General features: G+C 36.4%; 4 protein-coding genes across 4 annotated transcripts; 2 read left to right on the top strand and 2 right to left on the bottom strand.

Moving 5' to 3' along the window:
• Positions 1 to 111: 111 nt before the first annotated feature.
• LOC148692532 (uncharacterized) lies at positions 112 to 1,299 on the bottom strand. The gene is made up of 2 exons (XM_088681440.1): positions 489 to 1,299; positions 112 to 168 (listed from the first exon to the last, which is right to left on the bottom strand). The coding sequence occupies exons 1-2, from the start codon at positions 1,297 to 1,299 to the stop codon at positions 125 to 127; spliced, it is 855 nt and encodes a 284-aa protein (XP_088537566.1). The 3' UTR covers positions 112 to 124.
• A 5,285-nt stretch (positions 1,300 to 6,584) lies between these two features.
• LOC137744080 (putative UDP-N-acetylglucosamine--peptide N-acetylglucosaminyltransferase SPINDLY) lies at positions 6,585 to 16,337 on the top strand. The gene is made up of 18 exons (XM_068483942.2): positions 6,585 to 6,920; positions 7,381 to 7,835; positions 7,995 to 8,156; positions 8,255 to 8,430; positions 8,576 to 8,651; positions 9,655 to 9,783; positions 9,884 to 10,003; positions 10,103 to 10,171; positions 10,257 to 10,338; positions 10,741 to 10,835; positions 11,460 to 11,524; positions 11,884 to 12,082; positions 12,556 to 12,750; positions 13,165 to 13,259; positions 13,385 to 13,520; positions 13,683 to 13,900; positions 14,396 to 14,523; positions 15,396 to 16,337. Exons 2-18 carry the CDS (start codon positions 7,425 to 7,427, stop codon positions 15,788 to 15,790), a joined length of 2,751 nt encoding a protein of 916 aa, XP_068340043.2. The 5' UTR covers positions 6,585 to 6,920; positions 7,381 to 7,424; the 3' UTR covers positions 15,791 to 16,337.
• A 395-nt stretch (positions 16,338 to 16,732) lies between these two features.
• LOC137744081 (peptidyl-prolyl cis-trans isomerase CYP18-2) lies at positions 16,733 to 19,579 on the bottom strand. Its single transcript, XM_068483943.2, has 6 exons — positions 19,435 to 19,579; positions 19,209 to 19,304; positions 19,044 to 19,105; positions 18,762 to 18,895; positions 18,017 to 18,101; positions 16,733 to 17,099 (listed from the first exon to the last, which is right to left on the bottom strand). The coding sequence occupies exons 1-6, from the start codon at positions 19,504 to 19,506 to the stop codon at positions 17,054 to 17,056; spliced, it is 495 nt and encodes a 164-aa protein (XP_068340044.1). The 5' UTR covers positions 19,507 to 19,579; the 3' UTR covers positions 16,733 to 17,053.
• Positions 19,580 to 23,582: 4,003 nt separating this feature from the next.
• Positions 23,583 to 24,507, top strand: LOC137744029 (casparian strip membrane protein 1-like). The gene is made up of 3 exons (XM_068483890.2): positions 23,583 to 23,868; positions 23,966 to 24,089; positions 24,199 to 24,507. The coding sequence occupies exons 1-3, from the start codon at positions 23,600 to 23,602 to the stop codon at positions 24,415 to 24,417; spliced, it is 612 nt and encodes a 203-aa protein (XP_068339991.1). The 5' UTR covers positions 23,583 to 23,599; the 3' UTR covers positions 24,418 to 24,507.
• Positions 24,508 to 26,518: the final 2,011 nt, after the last annotated feature.

Raw genomic sequence — 26,518 nt, 5'->3', positions numbered from 1 at the left:
CTTGGTCAAAAGTTGTAGGGGACCGGTGGAGGGATGTCCTAAGCGTCGGTGCCAAAGGTTTGAATGACGGTTGACATTGTGAGCTAGATGAGGATTTTGTGTTGACGACAAGTAATAGAGCCCATTATATCGCTTGCCCAGGCCAATCGTCCTCCTCGTAGCCATGTCCTGTATCACACAAAAGGTAGGAAAGAAGATCACTATGCATTGTAGAGACTCAGTGAGTTTGCTAATGGATAACAAATAAACTTGAAAATTTGGAACATGTAACACATCATCAAGTTTAATAAGAGGAGTGGCTTGGACGGAACCAACAGATTCTATAATGGCCTTTCCCCCATTCGGCATTTGTACATAATCACACATGGATTTCTTGTGAAGCAAGTGAGGTGAAGGGGATATATGATCCGTTGCCCCACTATCAATGATCCAATATAGAGTTTTCTGTGGTAAGGCTCCTGACATATGAGACAGAGGTGTGAGAGTACCTGTGGCGTTTGCAAAATGGTGGGGAGGATTACCATCCAAGTTGTTTTTCTTGAGCATGGCCATGATTTGGTTGTACTCTTCAGGAGTGAACTTGGGGCTGTCACCGCTGGTTTCACGATGATGTTGGTCTGTGACTGTGGCGACTTCATTGCCAGTCTTTATTTGATTAGCCGCATGTTTCTTCTTGTTAGGAGGGATCATCTTTTTGCCATGGTATTTGTGCCCCAGTGGAAAGCCATGGAGATAAAAACATCGATCTACGGTATGATATTTTTTATCACAATATGAGCATTTAATAGAGGAATTACCTCGTTGTGCAGCAGATTCCCTATGGCTTGTCAAATGCATAGCATGCAAACTGTTGTTATGACGAGTGAGAGATACCTCCACTTGCTTCTCTTGTTGTAAAACAAGAGAGTATGCCTTTCGAGTGTCGGGAAGTGGCTGCATCAACAAGATTTGTCCCCGGACTACGGCATAGGACTCGTTTAATCCCATGAGGAACTGCATCACTCTTTCCTTTTCATCAAGTTCATTGATCTTCTTCAAACCCCCACAAGTGCATGTTGAGGGCTCATGATAGGACGTCAATTCATCCCATAATGTCTTTAGTTTTGTGTAGTAGATTGAGATCGATTGTTGCTCCTGTCTATGTTCAACAATTTCTCTCTTAATTTGATAAACACGTGAATCGTTCCCTTGAGAGAAATGATCACGCAAGTCAGCCCACACATCTACTGCTGATGTGTAGTAGGAGACGCTGCTTGCAATGTCTTCATGCACAGAATTCAGGATCCACGCGAGGACCATGTCATTGCATCGTTGCCATAATGCAAATTGTTTATCTGTTTCAGCGGGTGAGTCAATGGTGCCATCGACCAAACCTAGCTTGTTCTTAGCACTTAGACTGATGCGCATAGCACAGCTCCATGTGTTGTAGTTGTCTCCTTGAAGGGTTTTGGAGACCAAGATGTTCCCAGGTTGATCAAAGGGGTGTAATAAGAACGGGTTCGAGAGATCAGCAGCCATCTCTAATGGTTTTGTGTTGGTTCCTGAATCACTCATGATGACGATGTTGTTGGTTGTGGTGCGGAAGCGTTGAAGGTGGGGTATTCAGAGTCACCAGAAACGGTGCTCTGATACCATGTTAAAATATGGACCTGCTAGGGTTTGCAGGGTTCTAGGGTTTAAGCCGTGAGAAGTATTGAAGATATTTTCATATATTGATTTTCTTCACAAGAAGTACAAGCTTTATACAATACGCAATAGGTTATTCTAGGAAGTCTACTTATACAAGGATTACACAAATCAATCTATTCCTATAATAAAGGAAACAATAATATTCCAAGATATTATCGCTTAATACATTGAACAGAATCAACTACCGATCTTCGTCGATGTGTGAGCTTTTCCATGTATTGCCGAACGAAATCTCCATAGGGGCTACTCTACTTTGCAGCGATGGATCTAATGTCTTGGAAGAACGATTGGGTTCCTCAAAAGAAGGCTGGAATAGGTATGATGTTTTGGGAAAAGTAGGTTGTGGGTGTGGCTGCTTTTGAAGATCGAGAAAACATTTAGAGGTCTTGGGCTTGCTCCTGCATTTGAGGGAGTCGGTGGAGGGAAAGAGAGAAGGTGGTTGTCTGCACCTCTATGGGAGTGCTAATGTTATCAAGAAATAAAAAATAAAGAAATGAATGGTTAGTGAAATCTGTGAAGATGGCAGACAAAGAAAGAATAAACAATGGAAAAGGTAGTGAAGAAAGATGGTTATTGCCCAGAGGAACGGCTTGGCTGATTAAATTATATATATATATATATCGGTTTGGGATTGGTACCAAAATTTTCGGGATTTTTTTGGTTTGGGATCAGGATTTTTTTAATACGGTTCAGGATTTTTGGGATTTTTTTTTTCCAGCCCTAGAGGAGAGAATGCTTTGCTTTTGGTTTTTTATTTTCAAATGGGTGTAAAGATAAATTACATATTGAATTGGGTTTGTGAGGGTAGTTTAGGTAATAAATTTAAGTTTAAAGAGATATTAATAGTTTAATTAAAAATAATATAGGTGCAAAGAGTAAGCTGGATGTGGAAAGTGGTTAAATGGATTCAAATAAAATTTCTCTTAAAAAATTAGTCTAAAAAGTTAATCTACCTAATATTATTCATTAAGAATTAATTAATTGTCAATCAGCAAGCTGACGTGCCTTGAGTGATATTAGGGCGGTGCAAGGTCTTTTCCATCCCTAATTAGCATTTGTGACGCAATTTGAAGGGGCAAAAATATCATCCGCCCCTCATTCTTTTAGAGGTGCTTGTAGCTAATTTTCCACCACTAATTGAAGTTTTAGGGGCAAATTTGATTGCCACTAATGCTTCTTATCTTAGTAGTGTGTTCATGTAATATGAATAGTATACTCATGTAATCATTCGTTATTGAACAATCTGATAAATTCACTGCAAAAAAAAATTCTTCACAGCACCGATTAGATTGTAAAAGTGGTTAAGTTGGGAAAGTGAATTTTTTTAGATGTTTGAATAAATACATAGGTATTTATAGAGTTTTTGAGTAAAATTTGATTCAAATAATTTTTTTTTTAAATTGTTTAGTTGTTAGACTTAATTTTGGACCGTCAAGTCTAATTTTGCCGTTAAATTTGATTCCGTTTGATCATAACCTTGAATTATAAATAAAAATAAAAAAAATATTTAAACCATGATCATTGGATCAACCAACAGTCATATTATTTCGACGGTCGGATAAACCCCCCAACCCCAGCTCACAAAGAGCCGTTGGCATGTGGCTGACGAGCCTGTTTGCATAGGACCCGCCATGCTTCTTCTATCTGGCTTGTGGTGAATTGTTTGGGACCTTAGGCTTTAGTCGCGTAGCCCACACGCATTACGGATGGTTTGGTGTGTTCCATAATTAACCCACTTAATTCTTGAGAGAATCTAGCCCAAAGAATTATTTTCAATCCAAAGTTTATTTTAGCCCAATTATTAGAGATGGTTTAGGGATGTCTAGAGCTTAATTTTAAGCTTTATCCCAACCACTAGTGATGGTCTTAGACAATATATACAAGGATAATGCTTGTATCCACCCTGATCCCCCCACTCACGATTAACGAACTTTTACTATCCGAACATCATAATTTGAACCGTTCATTCTCTTTATTATCATCTGAATATCATTATGCAAAAAATTATTCAACTTGGTGATTTTTTAGCCATTCATATGCATCAAACAAATAGATGGTTCATCATGAGATGTTATTTGTTATCGATTGATTAATTTGGTTTAACACATATAGATGACTAAACAATCACCAAATTGAATTATTTTTTGCTTACAAGATTTATTGTTCATGATAAAGAGAATGAACGATTCCTTATTCAGACAATAAACACTTTATATTTTTCCAAGATTCACTTTCATTTTCATTAAGGATTAATTCCAAAAGTACTTTTATCATTTAAAGACACTTCCAAACTAGTATTTCTAAGTAACCCTTTCATTTTTTTATTTATTTATAACTTGCTAGTGAATAGACTTTGAAAATTATTTTGGTTAATGAGTTTAATTTAGTATCTCCAAGAACATTGACTATTTTAATAAATTTTGAATATTTTATTAATTTTGAGGAAAGAATTATAAAGAGTTCGATAATAGTAAGAGCTATCTTTTTGTGTTTTATATTAAATTCTCTCCCCTCTGTGCTAGATTAGCTAGTGACTTCACCAAGTTAGTTTGCTACTCATGAAGAAACCTTTTTGTTCTGTATCGGGTTAAAATAGCTATCAATAACATTTGAAGTTAGAAAATATTATAAGAGAAGCGATTTCTACATATGTTTTTTCACCTCATGCAAACCTTTTTTTTTTCTTCTTTTTTTCCAGTCATTTTATTAATCAAATTAAAGGAGAATCAAAGAATAAAACTAAGAGAAAATGTGCCGGAAGTGAAAAATTAATGTGCATAAAAAAAAAATCTTTAAAAAAGAGAACAATGGTGGTATGCCACGGTTATCCACTCATTCCAGAGAGACTTACAGAGGCATTTCAGCCTCCCCCTGGCCACAAGTCTGGCTTCCAAACCAGCAGCGGGTTTCGAACCCGAGACCTTCAATTTTTTAGTTTTAAGAAAGCCTTGTAATGTGCATAAATCATTCTTCTTTTTATAACTCAAAAGAATTAAACAGTCCGTTTGCAAAATGATGCCCCATTTTTTGTTAGGGTGGTGTTATTCACACACCACTTTTTACGTTCCACGCACACCTCACAAATTTTGACTGTTGGATCAAACAAATTGAAAATGATCAAAAGGCAAATATAAACAAGAGGTGGGAGTTGTCATAATTTAGTGAACGATGAAAGTATGAAAAAAAAAAATAGAATAATTCAAATCACACTTGCATCATTGGCTGGGAGTTGCCCACTATTTTGAGAAATGATAAAAAACAATCTCTTTTGAGCGACTAATACAAACACAACTCTTATTATTTAATCTCTCAACTTCCCATTGAATGGCATCCTTTTCTTCTCTCTCTTCTTTTTGGGGTGTGTCTCTATTATATCATTTTCCTACTCCTCAAATCAAATGGTTCCATACAACATGCCCAATAATGTGAAATCACATTGGCGAAGAGAACCTGGTGGGTCGGGAGAAGCACATTGATGCATGTTTTCTTTTCCTCAGCACCCAACTTTCAACATTAAGATTGATTGAATTTGCTTGCTGACGACTGTTTGATATTGAGACACACATTGATTTTGCATGACCCTACAGCATATTGGCATCATCCACCTTGATCTGATTCTCAATGTTTTATATTCCGAAGTGCCTGTAAAATATCTAAGAACGACCTAACAATTCAATTTCTTTGACTAAGTTTTAAATGTGAGATCAAACATATACACAACGAATTAGGCACATGCTTATATAAAATGGCAAAGTTTTGAAGAGTTGTACCAGCGATAGCCGTCAACACACGTTTAACATTTCTAAACCCGTAATGGTCACGATCCATCGAGATGACAATATCGATATATTAGGCTTGAGTCTAGTCGAGAGGTATGCAATTTGTAGTAACATCATCACATGATTCCCATTTTACCGAAGGTCACTTACTCCGCTATCAATTCTATCACCGCAAAGGATATTGATTAGGAGAAAAATAGCGACTGAACAGTATAGTTGCATGTGAAACATTTAGAAGATTTGTTTCTTTCATTTTTTTTTTCTCCGAATAATACCATTCAACCTTTACTCGTACATCACATTATGAATCACGTTACTGACATGCATGCATACCACACTTCTATTACAATGATTTAATGTCTCGTACACAAACGTGATATGCATACGTTACTGTTTCATTTCATCTGATTTCGTTTTTTTAAAGATAAATATGTGTTTGACAATCTACGTCACTTATCGTTTTTTTCATTCACACGTAACGTTTGTTTTCTTTATTCACTAAGATTTCTTTTTTTCTTTATTTATGATAATATTTGGTGGAGTAAAGGGGAAAATACCAATAGGCAATTATACCCCTACACCCGGAGCACATTGCCCACAGTGGACAAGAGTAGTCAAGCTCACCCAATCCACCTTAACAAGATTTTGAAGAATTTTTTGATTTTTTTTTTTCAAACAAAACCATTATGATCCTAATTTGTGTGTTGTATTACTAATCACATTGCTAACAGAAGCGAGTGTCGATTGTTTGATACATTGTTTCAATGAATTTTACTTATTTTTAAGACAAATATATCTTGTAACGTAACTTTCTTTTATTTTCTTTATCCGCTCATGTTTCATTTTTCTTTATAAATACTTTATCAGAATTAATATGTAAAACACCAAATATGCCCTGTGGAGCCAGATCACATTGGCCACAATGGAAGAAAGCCAAAGATCTCATTCCGTCCAGGGCTTTTTGGGGCTTGCCGACAATGACACTGCCCGTAATTCACACGCCGAGTCGCCGAGTCGCCGAGTCGCTTGCGTTTTGCGCGGTCTCAAGACTCGCTTTTAGCGCAGTGGCATAAATGCAAATACCGAGAAAAAACAGGGTTAAATGCAAAGACACTCACAAACGTTGTGATTAACGGCACACACACTCTCTCTCCCCCCTCTCCCTCCTCCTCCTCCTCCTGGGTTTTCTGAGACACAGTCAATTCGACCTCTGTGTCTGAAGAGAGCCCGAGAGGCCGACGCAGGGTCTCTCTACTTTTTACCGTAAAACGGTAAAAACCCCACTCTCTTTCTCTCTCTCCTCTCTCTCTCTCTCTAGCTACAAGTGGCCATTTACCATGGAGCTCTGAGTTGGCTTCGGCGGACGCCATAGCCGTGGCCTAATCTCAGCCGTTGATCCCTGCCATTTCTCGCTCTGTTTCGGCACAGCAGGGAGCTCCTCCGGCTCCAACTGTACGCTTCAAATTTCCCAGTTTTCCATTTATTTATTTTTCCCTCTCGTTTTACTTCTTCCTTAATCCCCTGTTTTCAGTTTAATATCGTGTTTATGTTGTAAAAAATCATGTCTTTTTATCGGTACGTGATCTCGGTGTGTTGGGGTTTGGTTGATTAGTCAATGATCGTGTGGTTTCAGTGGAGTGGCTGACTGTGATCGACCTAATTTAACTAGGGTTTGGAATTGTGATTAATGGGGGTGTTTAGAATAGGTAATTAGGTTTTGCAGGGACTTGTTTTGATGGTAATGCTGCTACATGGCTATCTAACTTAGTTGTGAGAGTCAATTTCTCGAGCCTTTGTCCAAGTCAGAATTGTACTGAATTTTCAATGTTTTGGGTTTTTGATTGGCTTATGTGAAATTTTGAATTTCAAGTTTGCTGTTAGAACTGAATGTTTATGTCGAATTTTTTTGTAGGTTGGTTTTGTTCCAAAAAAGAGGGAGCTTTTATCGATACGCAAATGGCATGGACGGAGAAAGATGTTGATAATGTGACAAATGGAGAGCCGGCTGGAGAGAATGGATTCTTGGATAGTTCGCAGCCTTCTCCTAGTACCAGTGGTTCTATGGTTGTTGGAGTTCCGGCAGGGAAAGTGTTTGAAGTGAAAGATGCTCATTCTTATGCCAACATTCTTCGTTCGAGGAACAAGTTTTCTGATGCTCTAAGTCTTTACGAGACTGTGTTGGAGAAAGATCCCGGAAACGTGGAGGCTCATATTGGAAAAGGAATATGCTTGCAGATGAAGAATATGGGAAGGCTTGCTTTTGACAGTTTCGCAGAAGCCATCAGGTTGGACCCGCAGAATGCATGCGCTCACACACATTGTGGAATTTTGTACAAAGACGAGGGCCGTCTAAGGGAAGCTGCCGAGGCATGATCCTGTTACTTAACTTTCTATTTTTATGGAAAAGAAAAGAAACAGTATTTCTCTTGATCTGTTTTCTACTACTTTTTTGTGCTTAGATGATTGATTATTTATGATTGAAGTTATGAAATTTTACCAGTTACTATTCAATTTTTCTTGGAACAGTCTTATCAAAAAGCTCTAAAAGCAGATCAATCCTATAAACCCGCTGCGGAATGCCAAGCCATTGTATTAACCGATCTTGGAACAAGCTTAAAGCTTTCCGGAAATACTCAAGAGGGACTGCAGAAGTATTATGAAGCTTTGAAGACAGATCCGCACTATGCTGTAATTTAATATTCTCCTTCCCCCTTTTTAACCTTTATTTTTCTTGTTTACTGTTCTTACAAATTTGTATTCTTTCTTACCTCACTCTGGAAATGCAGCCTGCATATTATAACCTTGGTGTTGTCTACTCCGAAATGATGCAATTTGACATGGCCCTTACTTGCTATGAGAGGGCTGCATTGGAGAGGCCGATGTATGCTGAAGCATATTGCAACATGGGTGTCATTTACAAGAATCGTGGTGACTTGGAGTCTGCTATTGCTTGCTACGAGAGGTAGTCCACTGTTTGCATTCTTCTTGTCAGTCTAAGTTGGGGCTTGCATATATATAACTAAGTTGGGGCTTGCATATATATAACTGTAAATCTGTTTGATGATCTATGCTGATGCGTTTCTTGGTTGGTTGCTATGCTTTACCAGGTGTCTTGCTGTTTCGCCAAACTTTGAGATTGCAAAGAATAATATGGCAATAGCATTGACAGATTTAGGAACAAAGGTGATATTTTGTTCTCTTTTTTCATTTTGGATTCTTCCCTTATTGATATGTTGGTTTGTTATAATCGACTACATTACTCTTACATGTTTTCCTATAAAACTTCCATTTTGGTTTTGCTACCTAATTTTTACTCTGTGTTCATCATTGTTTTGTCGGGGGGTTTGATTAAGAAGTGGACGATTTTGTTTATTGTGCTTTGGTCCAAAGAAAATTTGTGTCCTAGAGGCAGTGTCGAATTCGTTGCACTTTCCTTGTCACTAGGTGCTCCCTGACATTTTTGTGCTATGATTACACCAAAAGAAATGTGCACCGAAATGAATTTAATCAATCCTGAATGATAAATCCGTTCGGTAAGACAAATTAGGTTTGCCAATCCCAAGATATACTCACACCATGGACATAGGTTGTAAACTTTTAACTATGCATATTATTTTCTCGATGAGCACTAATTATCCGTATCTGACATAGATAAAAGAGATATTAAATGGTGAAAATCATTGAAGCATTTTTTCAACAGAGTGTATAGAAGTCCTAACCTTTTAGTGTTTCTATTTAAAGAGAATACTGTTTAAAATGCAGAAATGCTTTATTTGTTGCTCATAAATTTCATTTATCCATAGTTGTGGTTGCTTAAATTTCCATGACTGAAAAGGGTGTCTAGACTCTGGTGATCTCGTCATACATTTCCTTAAACATTTTTAATTGACTCTCTTTTTACTAAATTAACTTAATCAGTAACATCCATGAAGAAATATTTGTGGTCAAACCTGAGTTGGAGTTACTTTGTGTGAGATAAACATGATGTGCTAAGTATTGGCTGCAATGAGCCCAAATGTTTTTGTTCTCTAGAATCTTTTGTCATCTGTTCGGTCTATCTATTTTTGTTTTGTGAAGATGATAACACCACTAGCTTATTTTCTTGAAATTTTTATATTTCTATTTTCTCATTATGAATTTCCAATTTTCTACATCTGATTTTGGATTCAGCAACATGTCTATTTAGGTTAAATTGGAAGGAGACATTGATCAAGGCATATCCTATTACAAGAAGGCTTTGTATTATAACTGGCATTATGCTGATGCTATGTACAATCTTGGGGTTGCTTATGGTGAAATGCTTAAGTTTGACATGGTGAGTGTTTTTCTGTAAGGGGGAACTCGTATTTGGATGTGTTTTCTTTATGGTTTAGTCAGTTCTACATTGTTTGGGTAATCAATTTTTATTTATGCAGGCAATTGTGTTCTATGAACTTGCTTTCCACTTCAATCCCCATTGTGCAGAAGCATGCAATAATTTGGGAGTGATATACAAAGATCGAGACAACCTTGATAAAGCAGTAGAGTGTTATCAGGCAATTTTTGATACTTGTACAAAAACATTCTTTCTTTTATCCCTTCTAAAATACTGATTGAATGACATTACCATCATCCCATTTATTATCAATTTGCAGATGGCTTTGTCAATCAAACCAAACTTCTCACAATCGCTGAACAATCTTGGTGTTGTCTACACTGTTCAGGTTGAATTTCAAACCCTTTAATGTGTCAGACTCTAGAATGTCTATACATCAAGCAGTTGCTGACTGCCCTCTTTGCTATTGGCAGGGTAAAATGGATGCTGCTGCAAACATGATTGACAAAGCTATAATTGCAAATCCCACATATGCAGAAGCATACAACAACTTAGGTCGCTCTCTTTTTTTCTCTTACTGTAGTCTTTGGATCTTATGTTTTGAAGTGATTGATGGAATTCAAGTACATCTTAATATAAAATTCGAATAAATACTATATGTATTTATTTTGTTAAAGAGCACATGATCTTTCAAAAGGTGCAGTCTATGAAAGTAAGAATTCTTATACTTAAGAGATAATGCCAAATTCCTATTTTGAGAGAGCCCATATTGAAATCAATGTTTCCTACTCATCTAATTTAAGGAAATGGGGAAAGGTCCTGTGACTGCAAGTGATATTTCATAAACAGAATCTAGAACTACTTGTTCCGTTGTGGTGGATTATGTTTCATTTTGCTATAATTATTTTTTGTTTGAATTTTTTTCTATATTCATTTTTCTTTATCATTTAAGTACAGGGGTACTATACCGAGATGCTGGAAATATTACGCTCGCTATTGGTGCATATGAGGAATGCCTCAAAATAGATCCTGATTCCCGAAACGCAGGCCAGGTATTAATACTCTAGACTCTCATGGGATTTACTCACAAGAGTGCAAAGCTTTTTTTTTTTTTTTTTTTCATGCTGTTGTGGGTTATACCTGTAACATCTAGCATGTTGATTTTTTATTCTTTATAACGACTGGTGGTGCCTAAACTTGATAGCTTGGCTAATATATTTCCTGTAGCTAAGTAGGGTTTGTATTTGTTAGAGCTGCTAGTTGGTGAATTTGAAACCTTAGCTCTTGTTCATCACTTGATATTTGACATATCTTTTATGATTATTAATTTATTAGAACTTGCATGAGTACCACGTGTGGAAAGTTGTTCTTATCTTAAGATTTTCATTGAACATGTCACTTTTTCTTGCCAATTCCTTGAAGGTTATGGTATATTGATTTTCCCCTGAGCTCCTGCACCGTCATTTCTTCTTCCATGGTTTCTTACAAGAACTTTCTTTTTAAAGCGATCATCAATGAAATTCTGTAACATATAAAGATATCTTGGTTGTAGTTTGAGGAAGCAGCTAAATGAGTGTTTACTTTTTAATTGTAGCTGCTTCCTGATGTCTCCTACTAAAGAAAGTCTTTGGAAGTATTTGTTTTAATCTCTACATGCCTGACCATTTTTCTTGCAGAATCGATTGCTTGCGATGAACTACATAAATGAAGGACATGATGATAAACTTTTTGTCGCTCACAGGTCTCAACTAATTCCTCTTTAACTTTACATGATTACTTTGCCTCCTCTCTTATTCAGTGAATGTAATAAGCTTCATATAAAAAGAAAAGAAATTGACTATAAATAAAAACATTGATACATTTTGAAGCTATAGCCTAGTCTCATAGTTTTATAGCTATTTTTTTTTTTTAAATTAACATTACCTTTATAATAAAGATACTTTATAAATGTTTTGTCTAGTGTTAGTGACCATTGCAGTCTTCTTATTGGTGTTTATATATTCTTTTTTATGTTCTTCTTGCCAATTTCACGGCAGTGTTTAACCTTGAAATCGGGAGTTATAGATTTGTTGATGCTCAGTTGAATTTATTTACATGCAGGGACTGGGGTAGGCGCTTTATGAGGTTATATCCACAGTACACTTCATGGGACAATCCAAAAGATCCAGAACGACCCCTCGTGATTGGATATGTGTCTCCTGATTATTTTACTCATTCTGTTTCATATTTCATAGAAGCTCCGCTTGCCCACCATGAATACACAAAGTACAAGGTGGTTGTGTATTCTGCAGTAGTGAAGGTATTGATTTTCTTCATTTTATTTTTACTTTCATCCATGTTCGTTGTCCATTTTACGTTTAAAGTTGTGCTTCCTATAGACCGTGTCTTAACTTTTTCATTTGCAGCTTTGGCCAGAATTATACTCTCTGCTTTCAGTTCTCGTTATAACATATTTTCTAAAACCATATGTTTAATGAGAACTTGTCATCGTAACATATACTTATTTTTGTTTTCCTCGTCTCCTGTCTTCATTTCTTCCCTGTCTGGCTGTTGCCTAACCAAATAGACCCACTATCCTAGGATTTGTCAAAAATTGCTTAGTTAATTCTCAGTTGGTTGTAAGTCACATGTTCTCTCGAAAGTATTTTTTTTATATATTTAATTTCATGCTGTTATAAAGTTAATAACTTGTAGTTGTCTTTAAGATCAAATACTGTATGAGATATTTTATCCCACACACAATTTGGAATTGACTTTTATATAATGTCACAGGCAGATGCCAAGACTATTAGGTTTCGGGAGAAAGTCTTGAAAAAGGGTGGGATTTGGAGAGATATATATGGGATTGATGAAAAGAAGGTTGCAAGCATTATTAGAGAAGATAAGGTTGATATCTTGGTGGAACTTACTGGCCATACAGCAAACAATAAATTGGGAACAATGGCATGCAGGCCCTCACCTGTTCAGGTATGTTGAAAGGTGTTCTATCTTTTCTCAGGCAGTTGGCTTTAAACGTGTTCTTGTTTTCTGTGTTTCTTTCTTTGTTGACTTTTAATCTTATAGTCTTACAGTATAATATACAATATATTTTATAATATGTTGCAAATCTAGATTTTTTTTCCTTTTGGTTTCAGCAAATCTGAAAGTTGAGGAAGTTCAAGATAAATCTTTATCCTAGAACAGGCATTTGTGATTTTCCTGTTTATTGGGCAACTTTCAAAGCATTGTGAGATGCTTTATATATTGAAGCCTAATATATTCCTTTTCAGTCTGAAAATGACGCCTCCCGTTAAATTTGTTCCTTTCATTTTCATGTGCCTCACTCACTGTTTACGGTATTGTTTTCTTTAAGTGGCTAACCTTCTATTGCTGGATTTACAGGTGACCTGGATTGGCTACCCAAACACAACTGGTTTGCCGGCAATTGATTATAGAATCACAGATTCTCTGGCCGATCCTCCTGATTCAAAGCAGAAGTAAGTCTAGTACTATTTACTCCTATGATAATTGCTCTTTTTCTTCTGGATTCAAGGATGAGTATCTGATAGAGAGTAGGTAGTACTGGTACATTTTTAGTAACTGTCTTTTTGTTTTTGGTCAGGCATGTTGAGGAGTTGGTTCGATTACCCGATTGCTTTCTTTGTTACACACCCTCCCCTGAGGCAGGGCCTGTTATGCCCACTCCTGCTCTTTCCAATGGCTTTGTTACTTTTGGTAGCTTTAATAATCTGGCGAAGGTATTATTTAGGTTTCTTTTTTTCTCTTGGTAATCAAGCATATAGCTAAAGCTATAAGCAATCTTATTACGTATCATATTATAAAAATCTTGTTTCTTACTGGAAAAAGGATTACATTTGTATAATGTTTTTTCTCACTACTCTTTTCTCCTCTCTTATTAGATCACTCCAAAAGTGCTACAAGTTTGGGCAAGAATTCTTTCTGCAATTCCGAATTCTCGCCTTGTGGTGAAGTGTAAGCCTTTTAGTTGTGATAGTGTGAGAGAGAGATTTCTTTCAACATTGGAGCAGCTGGGGTTGGAACCTCTACGTGTTGATCTGCTGCCTCTAATTTTACTCAACTACGATCATATGCAAGCCTATTCTCTCATGGACATTAGGTAAATTGGAGATATTTTTTCTTACATTTGGAAGGACAATAGTGTTACTACTGTCAAAGTTTGTTTATATTTCTTGTCTATTTATCTCGCTTGGATGATCAAGGGGAGCAATTTTCCCATGTGTGGGCTCATTTCCTCTGGATTCTTGAATTATTGTGTAGTCAAACAAAAATGAGCGTATGAAGTAATTTTACTCAGGCAAACAAGAAACTTGATCTTGACTAGTAAAGATCAATTAATCTATTTTTTTATAGTCAATCTGAAAATAAGTTAAAGAAAGAACAAAAAACAATTAAGTTGACCTGACCATAATGTGAATAGAGCAACTTGTGATGCTTTGTAGAAATTAGAGAACCATTCCAGAACTTCTAATATGCATGCAATAAAGTTTTACTGGATTCTGACCTGTTGGCAGCACATTTTAGGAGGGGTTTCACTTGTTACTGTTAGATCTTGTTTCGAGGTTCTAACCGAATTTATATTCTCTATATGTAGTTTGGATACTTTTCCATATGCTGGAACAACCACAACATGTGAATCCTTATACATGGGAGTCCCGTGTGTTACTATGGCTGGTTCAGTACATGCACACAACGTTGGTGTTAGTATTCTCAGCAAAGTTGGTAAGTGTTTCTTTTCCTCCTTTTTTAATCAATGTCTTTCTGGTGTACCAAGTACCATGCATGGTTGCTCTGAAGAGACCTTTTTCTTTATTTGCCTTATTGTTGGTTGCATATTTTGGTTTATATCTCCTATATGACTAAGAAGAGAGAATATGTGTCACAAACTCTAGGACACCTGAGATCAATTCTCACTGTGACAGGCACAATCTTCGTAAACATTCTCCAAACTTGACTAGGTAGAGATGCACCAGTTTAAAAATAAATTCCTTCAATATTGGACTTTTGATGGATGTGCACAGGGGCGGATCCACCTTGGGGCAAGGTGGGTCTGCTGACCCCCACAAGCTCAGAAATCCTCCATGGAAGAGCTGGGCGCTGCCCCTCCAACTGCACTTCGAATTGTCTTTATGGGCCTTGGGCAGGGTAGCTGCTACCATCATGCCTTTTGTATGCGTTGCCATGGGCATCTATCGATAGGCTCACTTGGCATTTGTTGGCACTCGTTTGCATATGTCGGCATGCTTACTTAAAAGCTATTGACATCAGTTGACATGCTCTTGGCATTTGTTGGCACTTGTTGGCATCTGTCGGCATGCTCGCTCAAAAGCTATTGACATCAGTGGACATGCTCTGAATTGCATGCAATATGACTTGGCAAATGACGTCAGGCCTACTAAAGCTCTATGCAATGCCAATTTGTATGCTATTCAGTTCAAAAAAAATTTGCACGCTGCGTGCTATTCTTGCTGACCCCCAATAATATTTCCTAGATGTGCACATCTTACAGTCATTCTGCATGTGTGTTCTTGTTAATGATTGATCATTGTTTTACCGCTGATAGAACCTAACCGATTAAAGTGGACTAAATACAGGGTTGGGAAATCTGATTGCTCAAAGTGAGGATGAATATGTCCAGTTGGCAGTGCAGCTGGCCTCTGACATCACAGCGCTTTCGAATTTGAGAATGGGTCTCCGGGACCTTATGGCCGGGTCGCCTGTCTGTGACGGACCAAAGTTTACCTTAGGGCTGGAGTCGGCATACAGGAGCATGTGGCACAGTTACTGCAAAGGTGATGTGCCATCACAACGGCAAATGGAAATGCTACAAGAGGAAGTAATCGCTGAAGATCCAGCTGCTGGAGTCTGTGATCCAACAAGTATTACAACACCAAGAGAAGGCCCTCCTGTATCTATCAAGACTAATGGATTTGGTCCTCTTCCACCGCCTGTGCTTAACCCCTCCAGTTGTGAAGAGAATGGAGTCTGATGGGTACATACCTGAGGCGTTGGTACGGAGTACAAAGCCATATTGCTGTTCTGGGTGATTTGATCTGCCTATAGTGGAATTGAGTCCGGTTGTAACGGTGGAAGCACTATGTTTACCTGCCCAGGATCACATTTTTTTGGGAAACAACTGCTTGGCAGCATTCGGAGTCGATATTATTCTGCGCAAGAAATACGTCTTTCTATGCTTGACCCATGAAAGAAAGAGGTGATGCTATGAGCTTCTTAGTTAGCTGTCTGCAAATTTTCCCGACTATATAATTGTGGTTTGTAAATTGTAAGAGAACCTTTTTCCTAATTTTGTAGGTTTTGCTTGTATGATTTTTAAACAGCATAGTTGGCATGTCAGATTACCTAGTCATTTCCTGGTTTGGTTAACAGTTGAATCGTGCCTTCTCTCTCATAGTTCTACGATTTAATCAACCAGTTTATAGATGGATTTTGTGTGTAAAGCTTAGCATGTCTCGACGCTATGATTCGCAGAATGTTTGTTCTTCGTGTAATAAGATTTACCCGCTCTTCTGATACTAGTATAATCTTCTGATAGACTCAAGAGTAAGGGAGTCTTGAAACAAAATACGTAGTTCCATTTGCATTGTGCAAACACCTGCACTACCTGTGTGTGTGTCACAAATGATGCATATTAACGCTTACACTTCTGCTTTCTCCTTGTCCCTCTCCATTCACTCTCTTGTTTATGTTCTTTGATTCTCATTTTATTATTCCGTTCGAAGGCTAGAAAAATGGACTGCGAGGCTGAAAAGGGAAGCGAGAAAATCACTTCTCTAAATCAATGCAATTACCGTAAGGATTGTTATTTATATTTCGAGCATGGGATTGGAAGAAAGTGAATCATTTCATCAATGGGGGAATCGAGGATACGAATTTTGGGACATCTTTCAACATTGAGAAGAGAAAAATGCTAGTTGGTGATGACGATGTTTATTTGAGCGCTCCCGCCTTGTACAAGTCGGGGGAGAGAATTCTTAAAAGAGAAGAACTACTAATCAAATTGTGTTAGGTGCCAAATATAAGGGTTCAGTCTAGTGAACAATCACTCCCCCTTTTCACCATTAGTATCCCTGCATGACTGAAATACACCGACCAGCCAACATTGTTATCCGTCGATACAAAATATCCAACTTGTTGAAGCTCTATGACTTTATCGTTAACAGAAGCTTTGCAATTTGATCACCCTGGTAGATCCAAGGCACGTCTTCATCAAGCTCTCGAACAAAGAAGATGTCTAATCTTTGACAGATGTTCGTAGTATCTTCACATCATGCACCGGCCTGTATTACGAACAAAATCACGTCAGATCAGGTTTTGAACAAATCATGCAAACTTAAGTCTCCTAAAGAAGTGTATTACAAGGGCACAACGATGAAATAAAACTTACAGACCGGTGATCATAGGCGATTAATTGCAAAAGTTACAAATCTAAGTATGACAAGGTGCTATAATCACTTACAAAACTAAACCTAAAATCTCTTAATATGTTAGATCACATTCGGGAAGATAATCTAAGTTTCTAACTAATCACTTATTTATCACTTCTCCACAACATTTTTCCAAGTGAAAAAGACACTCTTACAATTGGTACTGTTAAAAATTGACAATATTCAATAATTTAGCATCATTTCCAAACTATCTGGAGAATTGAGGCAATCGATTTAAACTGTTCGACATATCTACCTATGATTGCCTATATCCAAAATCACAACCAGATTTACCACATGCTCCTATGACTGAAAACATAGTATAACAAATTTGAGTCCACATTTATGTATCCAAAAAAGAAAATAGTCAACGGCTTAACTTGCTCAAACATAAGACATCATTGCTTGACATCTCTTTTTCTTCCTTCAGTTCCAAAAGAAGTTTAACTCATACCATAAGAGATTCCTCTCGCAGATTTTATGAGACATTGTAGCTTAGCTTACTATGTCACATGAGCCGGAAACATTTATTAAAAAAATATTGAAATTCATATCAGAAGATAATCTTAGGACGTCATCATGATAATTTGCTTCTCCAAGACCAAAATAGTTACCAAGTTACAGTCTAAAGTTTCAAACTCAGAATCTTAATTTTTTCGGTTTGGTAGAGGATCCGGCAGTGTGACCAACCATTAGCAGGAAAACTGCGAACAGTGGAAGGCCATTTATCTGTGTCAAATATCAAGAAATACAACTGAGAGAAGGCATACCTATCAGTATTATCAGTTTGGACACTGCCAAGTCTTTTGATGAACTCCATTCCTGTGCAGATCCTTCCAAATATTGTGTGCTTTCCTGAATGAAAGCAGAAACATCAGGCAAATTACCATCAGTGGAAGGCAAATTTTCACTGCATGAAATTGTACTGATGAAAGAGAGCCTTCCCTGCTCTCACACTGGTCATTAAGTTTTGTTAAAGATAACTCAACGGGAACAAACAAATAAATCCAAGTAAACAGTATTTATGCTAAAAGGATGGAATACTGTCATAAAGAGGTCAATTTATAGCTCAAACAGAATCCTAACAGTGATGGTATAGATTATCAAAGTCATCTGTTGCTTAAAGGTTCCTGTACACAAAAACAGCCCAATACACATAACTATCTCCAGATTGTGTGTGCATGTCAGATCGTAAAATGCTCATAGAAATATCACAAAGAAATAATATTATGGCAAGAACTGTTTTTCAGTCTCCAGACATTTCCATAGGTCACAGAGCAATGAACTGAAGTCTTGTTTCTTATCCCACTTACATGTGCACCTAATGACATTGTATGCAAAGATATGTACCCATGAGAACGCCAAAAACGTTTACTGCTAAGGATCAGTTTTATGCAGATTAAGTAAAACGAAAGGTCAAATACTGCATAGATAGTACATAATAAGAAAAAACGATTCCAACTAGTTTGATAAATCATAAAACAGTCCAAACATTATGAGTAAACATTATATTACCGTCCAGTGACGGGCACGGTGCCAACGTGATAAAGAACTGGCTTCCATTTGTATTTGGACCAGCATTCGCCATCGATAAGATGCCAGCTCCAGTATGCTTCAACTCTTGTTTTATCTCATCCTCAAACTTTCCCCTGAAATCCATTATACAAAACAAGTTCTTCACTATGTTTCTCAAATATAATTAAAATTGGGAGGTTAAAAAAAAAAAAAAAAAAAAAAAAAAAAAACAAAACAAAACTCAATACACAATGGATAAATTCAAGGGGAAATTTTTTTTACCCATAAATGGATTCTCCACCCCTTCCTGTCCCAGTGGGATCACCACCTTGCACTATGAAATCCTACACCAATTCCAATTCAATCATCACTAAATTCTATATATATATATATATATATATATATAAACAATATTTATATAAAATACAAAAGCAGAACATATGAAACCTTGATGATTCTGTGGAATTTGACATTGTCGTAATACCCCCTGCGAGCGAGCTCGATGAAGTTTCTGCAAGTCCTTGGCGCGTGCTTGTAGTAAAGCTATGATTTTTAACGATTAGAATACACAATTAATGTCAAAGATGCAAACTTTATGGATTGAATTTTCTGTTTGGTTACTGAGAAAGTGAAAGAAAGTTGAAGAGAAAGCTTGGGAAGAAAGAGAATTTACCTCGACGGTGAAGTTGCCAATGGTGGTTTCTAGAGTGACCTCCGGCGGCCCTCCCTCTTTGCTTGCCCACATCTTTCTGACTCGAAGATTCTCAGAGACTCTGAGCGGAAGGCTTCAAATAAATCCCTTTGGGAAATCAAGCGGATTAGATCCTCTGCCAGATATTTCCTGCAAAACTTTTGATCGACACCGTTCAAACAAATCAATGGTTCAGATTCTGCCACATTTCTACATTAAATTTCCCATTTTGCCCTTTTACATTTACGGCGTTGTACTTTTCGAATTTGTGGTTTAAGCCTTGGGTTTCTGTTCTTGTTTAATTTTAATCAAAGTTTCAATCTTTTTGTGAAAATTTGAAAAATCTGTTGATATTGGTACTGGGTTTCTGTTCTTATTTAATTTTAATCTGGTTTTGAGCATATTAATTGAGGATTTTTTGGTTGGTTTTTAACTTTAATGGTTGATTAATGATGATTATGCAGCGTGTTAGTCGACCAAAAGGAGGAATTAACGAGTGGCTTTCATGTAAGTTGAGGATTTCATTTCTACTGTCATTTCTGTCATGCATGTTGGGGTCCTGGTGGATTTCAAGTAAGCCCCACGTGCATTGATAGGTTGAAGGAAAAATAGTTGAACTGATGGCTGTTTCTGCTGAAAATGGTGCTAGCTCAGGCCTCTCATCTGATATGCCGGAAGCTGATGCAAAGCAGATTGCAGAAATGGCTCGTCGAACATTCGACAAGTATGTGTGTGGCTACTTCTTTTCCGGGTTTTCGTAATTGAATCTAGAAATTTGAACCTTTTGTCAAGTTCTATTAGTTGCCAACGGTGGTACGTTGCTTGCGCTTCATCATCCTCACAAGCTCATACAACATGTATGATATTATTTCAAATGCAGGGTAATTTTTATTTTTGTTCAGTAATTTCTTTTTTGGTAAAAGATTTATATGCATGCTTTCTTGTCTGTCTAGAGATGGCCCGTTGCTGGTGGTTGCATCTCGTCGGGATACCATTCCTGATTTTGCTGCACTTACGAGTGCTGCTTCTGTCTGGCATGCTGCATTGGCACCACTTCCCAAACCTTTGCTTGTGGTTAATACCGGAGGCCCTTAAGGTAAGTTTATGCAGCTAAAAAACTGCTATGATTTAATATTGTCGTTTTTATGATGAAATGCTTTTGATGCATTTCTGTAATTTTCATTATTGTTGATGCAGGAATCGATAATCATAAATCCTGACATTGCAGACTTATAAGGTGCTGGTTTTGCTATGTCATTATCTTTTACTGTGTTCTATTACATGCCAGAGTTAATTTGTTTGTTGGAATTACATATTGGTCCCCTCTTCTTTTGCATTGTTCAAAGTTGTTTCTCCCTTCTAGTTTTGCATTGAGGAGATAATCAAATAGTCCTGCATCCATATTCTTTTCATAGGAAACTGTTCATATGATGCAGATCTTTAGAATGTTCTTTGGAGCTGCGGAAGTGTGAGAATATCTTCTCTGGGAGAACTACCGAACAGGTGTCCAGAGTTTTGAGGAAAGAACTCAGTACTAATCCCAAAGTCTACATTTGGGATGGTGAAGGTACTTAGTTATCATATTCTTCGGATCTTATGCACCTATAAATGCTCGAAAGTGAAATGTTATGTTATATGTAATACTGCTAGGTCGCAATCCACATATGGGCCATCTAGCCTGCGCCGATGCTTTTGTCATTACCGCTGATTCAGTCAGTATGTTGAGTGAGGCTTTTAGTACCAGTATGTTCTAAGTATGATGAATGACGAGGGCCAACTTAATTATTCATAGCTGTGTAATAAATAATTCCTGTAGTCAATTCATGTGTTCCAAGAGTTTGTCATGTTCGCTTCAGCAAACCTGTTCATGTGATTGGTGGGGAACACTTTACATGGAAGTTCGCAGACTTCCAGAACTCTCTGCGGGAACGAGGAGCTGTTCGACCATTCACCCGTAAAGAATATTTAAGTCACCAAACATCAGTTCCTTACCTTTTTCAGTTAGTAAATGAGAAAAGAAGGGATCTAAGCAGCTCTCTAATATGAGGTTTTCGAAATTCCTCTTTTTTTTTTTTTTGAGTAGATGTCCCAGCGTTGGAGATATACACTGCCGAGGCTGCTAGGCGGGTGAACAAGACACTTGCTGAGCGTGGGTGGAGTATACAACTTACCTAAATGAGCTTTGCCAAGTCATTTAATACTACGGTCCAATGATATTCTTTTTCATTTATAAGTGAGCGGTCTTAGATACGATTCTCGTCAAAGACGAATTCAAGATTTAGCTCACTCCCCCACTCCTTAGTGTAGATAATATTGAATGTATTAAAATAAAAAAGAGCTTTGCCAAATGTCAAACCCATTGAAGTAGAGTAGTTTAGTTTTCAGTTACAACATAGCTGCATGTGATTGATTTAGTCTACTGTCAGATTTCCATGTTTATAGAAGTTTTTCGTCCGCAGTCTATCCAATTTTGCGTAATTTATCTTTACCAACAAAAGAATTGTACACATTTCTTATTTATATTTGGCTGTTTCGTTCCCTAGTGACACCCGAGTTGTTAAGGGAAGGCACTTCCTTTCGTATCGCTTCATCTCCTTCAATGTAAAATGAAAAAATTGAAAGAAGAAAGATCATGGACACTTGCATTACCAAGATATTAAAGTTTGATACGGTTATTTCAACATTATTCGTGTCAACGTGACAATTTCTTAATAACTTACTCTATATGCCAAATAGGAATAGCAACGGTTTGGTTTGGGGACGGAAATGCTATATCCATCCCCATAACCACAAAAATTTACCATATCCATAAAAGCAAATTAACCATCGGGGATTATCCATAACCATATCAATCGGGTAACGGATTTTCAATCGGTTATCGGTTATATCCATCTTCATCAAAAAACAAAAAATAAAAAATAAAAAAAATTATATTTATCCAATTGACGCATTATAAATTTTAGTAGATACTAATTCCATCATTAAGTAGCAACATCTAATTACAAAAAACTAACAATATATTTGAAGTTGTTCATGATAACATGCACCAATTTCTTGACGGTGGAACTCTTGAAGAGAGATGAATCTGATAAACTTGTAATATTTGATAATTGATATATAAAATGATTCAATGAATTAATTTGGTTGAGTATAACAATAAGACTACTGAATTGATGAGGTTGTTGGTATGCCCCATGCATGATGTTTGGTGCATAATAAAGATAGTATAGGGTTTGATGCATGCATAATGAATTATTATAGGGAGGGTTCGGTAAATTGAATAAAATTATATTATATATCAAATATATATATTCGGGTCGGATTCGAGGACGGATACAGATTGGGGACCCCCTATAACCATATCCAAAATCATAACCAAATAAAGTTCACGGTTTTTCCCTATATCCATACCATACCCAAATTTTCATATCCAAATCCAATCCATTTGGACGGTTATCTACGGTTATCGGGTTTAACGGTTAGAATTGTCATCCCTAATACCAAATCACGTATCACCTTTACAGAAATTTCTCTCGATTACCCTAGCCATTAAAGGAGACAACCTTAAAGTGATGCAAATAATAATGTGGTTTTACACTGAACAATTGCAGAAACCGTACATTACATTGTTGGGTTAGGGAGGGCTAGCTGTGGTTTAATTGAGTGATTAAAGAGAATAAAACTTGCTTAGTTAGTTGATTGCCCTTTTGACTATAATTATACTAATCTTAAATAAAATTATACTAATCTTAAATAAAATCCAACTTCCTTCTGTATAATATTCATCAAAGGATAAAAGTGCATAAAGTCTCCTATCCACTCCTCCTGAACAACGTATTATTTATATAATATTATATTCTTTGAAGTGGTTACGCCTTGATCCATTTGCCCGGTAAAATCTCTTCACCTGCTCTTCTATCAACAAAAAATAAATAAATAAATTATAATTTGTAATTGAAAATTGAAATTGACTAATTTTAATTAATAAACTAATTAAACTCTTATTATTTGGTGCACTACATAAAGCTTCTCATGTGTGAACCATTTTCATCACAAGCTTTTGAGTCTCTTCTCCTCAACAATTCCCATTTCCAAAGCTTCAGTGTTCTGTTTTATCATCTCTCTCTCTCTCTCTCTCTCTCTGAAAATGAAGAGCGGCGGCGACTCGACCACCATTGATGTTGAGGCAAGAAGTGCATCCAAAGGAAAAGGGCCTGTTCTGGCAGTTCATCATGTGAAGGAAGAAAAGGGAGGAATGAAGAGAGGGATGGCCATAATCGACTTGGTTTTGAGGATTGGTGCTATAGTGGCTGCTCTTGCTGCTGCTGCCACCATGGGAACCAGTGATCAAAACCTTCCTTTCTTCACCCAGTTCTTCCAGTTTGAAGCTAGCTATGATGACATGCCTAGCTTTCAGTATGTTCTCATTTTCCTTCCCCTTCTTTTTCCGTTTGGTGATAATTTCACAAAAGAAAATGTTTTACAATATTCTGATATCCATGCATGCATGCAGGTTTTTCCTAATAGCAATGTCAATTGTAGCTGGCTACTTGGTGCTCTCACTTCCCTTCTCCATCGTCTCCATCGTTCGCCCCCATGCAAGTGGACCAAGGCTCTTGCTTCTCATCCTTGACCTTGTAATTACATTCCTAACCTCTCTATGATTCATGATTAGCTCGTAGTAGTCATACATTGTTAATCTGATTATAATTAACTTAATTGAAATTGTGATATATATCATGACAGGTGGCACTGACTCTAGTCACTTCTGCTGCTGGGGCTGCAACATCCATAGTCTACCTAGCCCACAATGGCAATGCAAGCTCCAACTGGCTAGCCATCTGCAACCAGTTTGGTGATTTCTGCCGGAACGTGAGTGGGGCTGTGGTGGCTTCCTTCGTTACTGTCGTCACCTTCATGTTCTTGATTCTGCTCTCTGCTTTGGCTCTCCGAAAGCATCACTGACAAGAAGAAGAAGATGGAAGGGATTAATTAAAGATCTCTTCAAATTTGTTATTGTTGTAACGCTGTTTGTGATTTTGTTTTGGTGTTTTCTGAAAACTACTCCTTTAACTGTTGCGAGAATTTGGTTATAGTTCATGTAACCCATGGAAGATTTCGTAATGAAATTTATTGCTATTATAATTTCTTACTCTAGTTTACCTTAACCTTACTCTCCTCCGAATAGATGTATGCAGAATGATTTTTTTTGAAGAGTGTCGATAATAATTTTCGAAGTTTTTACTTTTTTGAATGACAATCTTTACACAACATGAAATAAAACTCGAACTTAACATGAACGAGTGGATTAGGTAAGTTGATTAGATACGGTACTTAGACTCATACCCATAAGTAACATGACCTACTAAATACTAATACAAGAATTATTCGATTTTGACACGATGACCCATTTAACCACCTTTTTTGTTATGACTGTTAATTTGATTTAGAAATATAATGACAACTTGTCATAAGTTCTTAATTAACTAAAACATGCTACAGGAAACATAAGCTTATAGCTCAAGTGACAAAGGCCTGTTTCCAAATGTTTTATTAAAAACAACTTAGGCTTAGAAGCATTTTTATTCCTCTATAAGAAACATATAAAAAATAAAATCACTTTTAAGTTTTTGTCACCAAACATGATTGGAAGCGTTTTTAGTTATTGTAAACATAGTTTTAAAAAGGGCCAAAGAGCACTCGTGCATTTGAAGAACATTTATCTTTTTACTTAGGCTTAATTGTATCAATGGTCTCTGAACTTATCCTAATTTTTAGTTTAGTTCATGAACTTCCATATTAGTTGTTTCAGTCCTCCAAATTAACCATCTATTGTGCCATTAGTTATTTTCACTAACACCGACTATTTTTCCATAAATCTAGAGTTCAATTAGGAATTTCAACTTAAGAGTTAAAATAAATAAATAAAACAATATAAAAGTAACAGTCCCATTTCGTTGAGGGATCTCTCAAATAAGGTTATTTGAGAGATCATGGGTAGGCCCCACCCCATATCTTCCCTCATAGGTAATTTCAACAAAATCATTCGAATCTGAAATTATTTACCGTTAGATTAAATGGTAGTCATATTAGGGTTTCTTTAAACAATTGTATTCATTTATTTTTTTTTTCACAAAAACTAATACATATTAATGGTTTTGAATTGTCTATTTTTTTAAGAATGATATTTGAATGATGTATAAAAATACAAACGATCTGAATTGTTGAAAAAAAATTACGAAACGAGGACCGCAAAATGTCGCTCAAATAAATATTATTTGAGGATCCCTCAACGGAAGAGGAATCTAGAACATTAACAAACAAAATGAAAATTAAAACAATATGAAAATGGACCATAAGAAAACAAAATGAAAATGGTTGGACTTTTGCAACATTAAAATACTATGCAACGAACTTTGAAGTTGGTATGAGATCGAATTGTGGTTAGACTTTAGCAACTAACAAACCACAATTCTAATCTTTAGTGTTTAGGGTTTAGCAACTAACAAACTCCTAGATTAACAACATAATATGTTTATTTCATGGTTTATGGATATTTTTTGGGGAAACTTGATATAAGTTCAATTTTTTGAGCCAATAGTAGGAATAGTCCAGTTTATTAAAATAAGTCCAATTTGTTATATTTAATTATTTAATTATCAATAGTTATCTGTTCAATGATAAGATTTATTATAAAAAATCAAATTTCTTCCCAATTATCTCTTTCCTCATTTCTTTTTATTTATCTTTTTGTTACTTCTCGTTCTTCCTCCTACTTTAAACCCCATTTATAGATTTTATTTTTAATTTTTATAATCAACCTATATCACATGTTAATTATATTTATCTACCTATATGACATATTCCTTTTTTATAATCAACCTATCATAGATTAATGTGTCTTGCTTGTAGGTATGTTATGTTTTTTCTACCTTTTAATTAGGTTTCATATCTCACGTATAGGTATTATATACATTCATATATTTGTTACTTGAGTTAGGGTAGAATGTTTTGCAGATAAATTTATGTTAGTATATTAGTTTTTTTGTTATAAGATATTAAATAT

The sequence above is a fragment of the Pyrus communis genome, chromosome 12 (assembly GCF_041283825.1).
Source record: "Pyrus communis isolate YQ-2024b chromosome 12, ASM4128382v1, whole genome shotgun sequence".
Classification (NCBI taxonomy): Eukaryota; Viridiplantae; Streptophyta; class Magnoliopsida; order Rosales; family Rosaceae; genus Pyrus; species Pyrus communis.
Note: the sequence above shows the minus strand (reverse complement) of the source record. Positions and strands in the feature narration are given on the sequence as shown.